Source organism: Xenopus tropicalis, chromosome 2 (genome assembly GCF_000004195.4).
Source record: "Xenopus tropicalis strain Nigerian chromosome 2, UCB_Xtro_10.0, whole genome shotgun sequence".
Taxonomy (NCBI): Eukaryota; Metazoa; Chordata; class Amphibia; order Anura; family Pipidae; genus Xenopus; species Xenopus tropicalis.
Genome location: NC_030678.2, coordinates 18072128 through 18078299, shown reverse-complemented (window position 1 = coordinate 18078299; position 6172 = coordinate 18072128). Strand labels below are relative to the sequence as shown.

General features: G+C 38.2%; 1 protein-coding gene across 1 annotated transcript; it reads left to right on the top strand.

Moving 5' to 3' along the window:
- The first annotated feature begins 1308 nt into the window (after positions 1–1308).
- LOC116408586 (serine/threonine-protein kinase 4-like) lies at positions 1309–4375 on the top strand. The gene is made up of 5 exons (XM_031896186.1): positions 1309–1396; positions 1511–2037; positions 2230–2302; positions 2916–3094; positions 4065–4375. The coding sequence occupies exons 2-5, from the start codon at positions 2019–2021 to the stop codon at positions 4373–4375; spliced, it is 582 nt and encodes a 193-aa protein (XP_031752046.1). The 5' UTR covers positions 1309–1396; positions 1511–2018.
- The last annotated feature ends 1797 nt before the right edge of the window (positions 4376–6172 follow it).

The window sequence follows — 6172 nt, the reverse complement described above, 5'->3', positions numbered from 1 at the left end:
CTTATTAATACATGACATAAATGCATTTGATTTTTGTCAAACAGATCATAACGATTTCTTTAAATATAAAAGGCCCCTGTACTTACTGGTATTTCTGTTTCTGTAGGGTAACGAGGATGAGATTTCTAACGAAATCAATATCCTCCAAAAGGCATCACGGCACAACAACATCGTGTCTTTCTATGGAGTCTACCAACAACCTGACTCCATACAGAAGCCCATATGGGTAAGTGTATATTGTACTGTTTCCTAGGGCAGGCGGGGGGGGCTGTTCTTATCCTGTTATTGTTTAGTGAAACCTATTGGTTCTACCTTGTGTTCAGCTGAGCTCTAAATACTTATAGGGAACATACAGAAAAAATGCTTAATAATTTTTTTTTTTATTTTACAGATTGCAATGGAATTTTGTGGAGGCGGGTCAGTTTACGAACTCCTGAATCAGGCATGTGGAAGATCACTTCCTGAAGGATGTATCGCCTACATCTGCCGGGAAGTTTTACAGGTAGGCCGGGCTTAACTTGTTCATGCATGTTAGAGACATAAGGGTTGATTCACTAAAGGTCGATATTTCGAGCGCTATTTATAGCATGCGTTAAAAATTTTATCGCGTCTAATTTTTCACGTCTTGGCGCACGATTCACTAAAAGTATATTTGCGTTAATTTAGACGCAATGCTGTTTGTTTTATTTAAGTCGCGAAGACTATTTTCGTGCGGTACTTGACGCAACGCATGCTAATTAATGCAGCGCGCTACTTGTTGCGTGCCCTAATTAACGCACGTGCGCTACTTATCGCGTGCACGCCATATTAGCCATACACACCGTTACGCTTGTTAAACTATTTTTTTTTTAAAGTGACCATTTCCCTGCAAACTGGCGGCTGCATCACTCTGGGGCCAACACAGACTTGAATAAATCCCACTGCAAAGTCCATATTGTGTTGTCAAAAGCTCATGAACTGTACTTTTCTATAATTACCGCCTGCCCCAAGTAGGGGTTAATTTTCGCACAGACTAATGCGATATTTATTGCGTCTAAGTGTTTGTGAATCATGCGTTAGTATTATTTCTGTGCACAAATTAACGCAATGCAGTAAAATTAACACATTTGATTGCACGCTAATTAACACAATATGCGACTTAACGTATGCGAATCACACATTTTTTTTGTGTCAAATTTAATGCAAAAAAGCATGCGATATGCGTTAGCGCACTTTAGTGAATCTACCCTATACTGAGATACAGGTCTTAACACAGATATAGGTTTTTAACACACATTTTTTAACACACATTTCTTACTCTTCCAGGGCCTGATCTACCTCCATAAAAACGGCATTGCCCATAGGGATATAAAAGCGGCCAACATCGCGCTTACGGAAGATGCCGAAGTTCGTATAAGTAAGTGAAAGGTCATTTAATAATTTAAAGTACAGCAGTTAATTAATAGGAAGGAATTGTTTTTATTAATCTGTTGCCATGTAACTTGATGCAATTCATTTTGCTCATTTTCAGTCGACTTCGGCCTTGCAGTAGAACTAAAATGGTACCAGTCCAGCACTCAATTAGCAGGAACACCGAATTACACCGCCCCTGAGGTGTGGACTGGTGCACGTTACAAATTTGAGGTAAGACTTCAGTTGTCAAATTGCCCCTTGTGCCTTAGGTCTCAGAACAGATGGAATACACTAAATTAGTTTGAGCTGTCAGTGTCGGAACTTATATCCATGTGTCCTACACACAAGTTATATATAGCGGCTAAGCCCAGGGCTCACTCCTATCCCCCCTCAACCCTTAGATCACATAAGCCCCACCCAGCTTCATCTAGTTAAAACGATTACTTTGGGCTTTTTACACCAATACAAAGTGACAGTGATGCTGCTTATTGTTGCTATTGTTTCCCCTTAGTTACACTTCCGTCATTATAAATGAGCCATAATGGAAAACCTATAGGTGCAATAATTTACTTTTTGTCTTTTTACTTCAGTGCGACATATGGTCATTAGGGATAACGGCCATAGAGATGGCAGACGGGGATCCCCGTGAGTATTACTCTCTGTTTATTACTATTGTTAGTTTTTACTCTTTAGTTCAGCCCCCCCATTTATATTCCATATTCTATAGTTGGCAGAGGATGTGTATTGCAATAGAAAGGAAAAAGAAACATTGTGTCAGTGATGAGAAAAATGTAATTACTCCGTGGTTTCTAAAACATTGTTATTTGTACCCATTAGCGCTGTCACAGTTAGCAGCTGGAACATGCATACCTCTCAATGATCCACCAACGTTTAAGAGACCAGACATATGGTAAGTGGTGAACAAATGTTTTTCCGTGTAACTTTACATTGGACTTGTCTTTAGGTCCAATCTGTGTTGGGAACCCCTGTAATTCAGTGTTTGTTATGTATAACAGAGTAGCTAGGCAGAACAATATCCCCTGGAGAAAAAGTGATGGGCCATATTTATTAAGTTCCTAAATTATGAATATGACTTATGTTGTTGAATTTTCAACAACAATAAAAACCAGTTTCCTTCTGTAAGTTATGGCACAAATGCGGTTAAACTACCTTGGTGTCTCAGGGAAAACACCCGGGACTCTAACACCTTTCCTGTATTTAATTGCTTCTCTACCAAAAGAATGGGAAATGCTCTGCCTATCTATGAAAGGTGCAGGGGTGACATATCAGCTAATTGTCTGCCCAGTTTAACATGAAAATACAATATATATAATGTATGTAATAGAAAATAATCATCTGTGGCCAGCACACCCTTCAATGTTTCATCAAAATTTTTTTATTGTAGATATATTGTTAAAACCAACGTTTCGGTCCTTGTTAGGACCTTTCTCAAGGATAATATATAATGTATGTAATATATATAATGTATGTAATATATATAATATTGTAATTCTTTTTTCCAGGTCTGAAGCATTTAATTCATTTTTAAAGCTCTGTCTCACTAAGAAGCAGAGAGACAGACCAAAGGCCAAAGCTCTAATTCAGCATCCTTTTGTAAAAGACCTTCAAAATGAGGCTGAGGCCAAAGAAGAGCTCAGAGCTCTCATCCGCAGAGCAAATACGATCAGAGCCTGCGAGAAAAGTAAGGGGTTTGTCCATTTTCTGTATTATTATTTGATTATTACAAATAATTGGTTGGTACATTTAGGGGCTGATTTACTAATCCACTAATCCGAATCCAAATGGGAAAAATTCGGATTGGAAAACGAATATTTTGCGACTTTTTCGTATTTTTTGCGACTTTTTCGTAGCCGTTACTACTTGAGCGAATTGTCGTGACTTTTTCATTGCCATAACAAATTTCGTGAATTGTTGCGACTTTTTCATAGCCATTATGACTTTCGTGAATTGTCGCGACCTTTTCATAGCCATTATGACTTTCGTGAATTGTTGCGACTTTTTCATAGCCAGTACGACTTTCGTGAATTGTCGCGACTTTCGTATTGAGCGCTCGAAAGAGTCGCAAAATACCGATTATTACGAAAAAAACGAATTGAGACGTGTTTCGGACATTCGTGGATTAGTAAATGTGCCCCTTAATGTGCAAACATAATTGCTGATTTTTATTCGCAGTATAAATGTCTTTAAGAGTTTTTAAAATAAGGCATAAACACAATTTGTTTATATTTATGTGCGCACTCTGCATCTGAATTACACCACAACTTTGCCAAATTTTGCAAATTGCACAACAGTCACGCTCAACAAACACACAGTGGCCATTCTCATGCAATCCTCAACCTTATTAGCGAGCCATTAGCAAACTTCATCCACAATTCGCATTTCACAGTGATTCTGGGAAAAAGGAAAGACTGCACTGCTGTGCAAAGTTTATAAGACGTGCAACACAACCATGTTAAAAACAATATGTGCTGTGGGAACTTTATAACTGACTCCCAGTGTTTAAAAAAAATGGATAGATAGATAGATAGATACAAAGACAGACAGAGGGAGAGAGATGATTAGATAGCTAGATAGATAGCTAGATAGATAGATAGATAGATAGATAGATAGATTCAGATAACATATTAAAGTGTTATGTTTTACCTTTGCAGAATTCTATAAACCAAAGGAAGAACCCCAAAGATCTGAAAAGAGAACATCTGGCTCTCAAAATGTTGAAGGAAAACATAAAGGAAAGGGGAACATAGAAGAAAATATAGGAAAGGATAATATAGAAGAGAAGGAGAAGATAGGAGAAAATAATGGAAAGGAGAAGATAGGAGAAAATATAGGAAAGGATAATATAGAAGAGAAGGAGAAGATAGGAGAAAATAGTGGAAAGGAGAAGATAGGAGAAAATAGTGGAAAGGAGAAGATAGGAGAAAATATAGGAAAGGATAATATAGAAGAGAAGATAGGATGAATAATGGATGGAAAGATTATTTTTATTTAAGAATTTTTTTTATTATTATAGACTTTAGCTCTGGAACAGTGTAGCCCAGTCTACAAATGTTCCATACTCTGGTGAATCAAGCACAAAAGGAGGAAGGAGGTAGATTTCACCAGCAGATAAGATTCAGAAAATTGACTGCAGCTATAGTTTTATCGTTTTATTTGAGAATGATGGATTTTCTGTTTTTATGGGCCTCACTGCTGGAACAGTGTAGCCTAGTTTGAAAATGTTCCATCACCTGGTGAAGCAAGGAGGAAGGAGGCATATCTCACCAGCAAATAAGTTAAATATTTTTATTTAAGAATTTTTGTTTTTTTTATTATGGACTTATGTAGCCCAGTCTACAAATGTTCCATACTCTGGTGAATCAAGCACAAGAGGAGGAAGGAGGCAGATTTCACCAGCAGATAAGATTCAGAAAATTGACTGCAGCTATAGTTTTATCGTTTTATTTGAGAATGATGGATTTTCTGTTTTTATGGGCCTCACTGCTGGAACAGTGTAGCCTAGTTTGAAAATGTTCCATCACCTGGTGAAGCAAGGAGGAAGGAGGCAAATCTCACCAGCAAATAAGTTGATTCAAAAGATGGAAAGTTTATTTTTATTTAAGAATTTTTGTTTTTTTTATTATGGACTTGTGTAGCCCAGTCTACAAATGTTCCATACTCTGGTGAATCAAGCACAAGAGGAGGAAGGAGGCAGATTTCACCAGCAGATAAGATTCAGAAGATAGACTGCAGCTATAATTTTATTGTTTTATTTGAGAATTTTATTTGGATTTTCTGTTTTTATGGGCCTCACTGCTGGAACAGTGTAGCCCAGTTTGAAAATGTTCCATAAACTGGTGAAGCAAGGAGGAAGGAGGCATATTTACCAGCAAATAAGAGTCAGCAGATAGAGACTTTTATCTTTTTGATAAAAAAAAGAAGTAATTACTGTTTATTCCTGTCCTTGTGTACTCTGCTGTTTATCTACTAATTTTAATAAATGTATGAAAACTGTATAAAATGCCTTAATATGTCTTGTTAACTAGAAAAAACAATAAAAATCATAAGTTACAATAAAAACAAAGAGCATGTTTTTTCTGCTGGCCCTGGTAACTTCGGGGGTGCTGCCAGCTGAGGCCAGTTTCTCCACTCATTTCATGCAGAATGGAAGCTGATATGTTGGCATTAAGCTGCCATGGAAAGAGTCAAGTCATAGCTTAACTCTTTAAGTGGCACCCAAAGTAGAATCTACGTTCTGTGTATAAAAGTACGAAAGTGCCACAGAACCCGTAGATTCTACATTGTGCTGCACTTTCGGGCTTTAAAGCTTTTATTACTATTTTTTTATTCAGACTACTTTTTGCTTTATCACCTTTGTTGTTTTTGCATTCAATTCATGGGCACAATGTTGTTTACATTGAGGTTGCTAAGCAACCATTCTTTGGAGCCAAAATCTTACTGGGTAGGAGATTTAACTCTTTTACTGCCAAGCACGTATGGCATACGTGCTAGCAGTAAAAGGGCTTAAACGCCAACGACGTGTCTCATACGTCGTTGGCGTTTAAGCGCTGCAGAGGGCTTCTAACAATGACAGCCCCCCTGGGCAATGTGCCAGGGGGGCTGTCATCAGGGTCCTGCGAGCCGATCGCTCGCAGGACCCTCCAGGAAGCAGCAGATGCGATCGCATCGCATCTGCTGCTTCCTGCTTCCTCCCTCTCCCCCAGCGCCGGCCCAAATGACGAAGGAGGCGATCGGTCTTCAGGAACAGGTAAGGACTTTT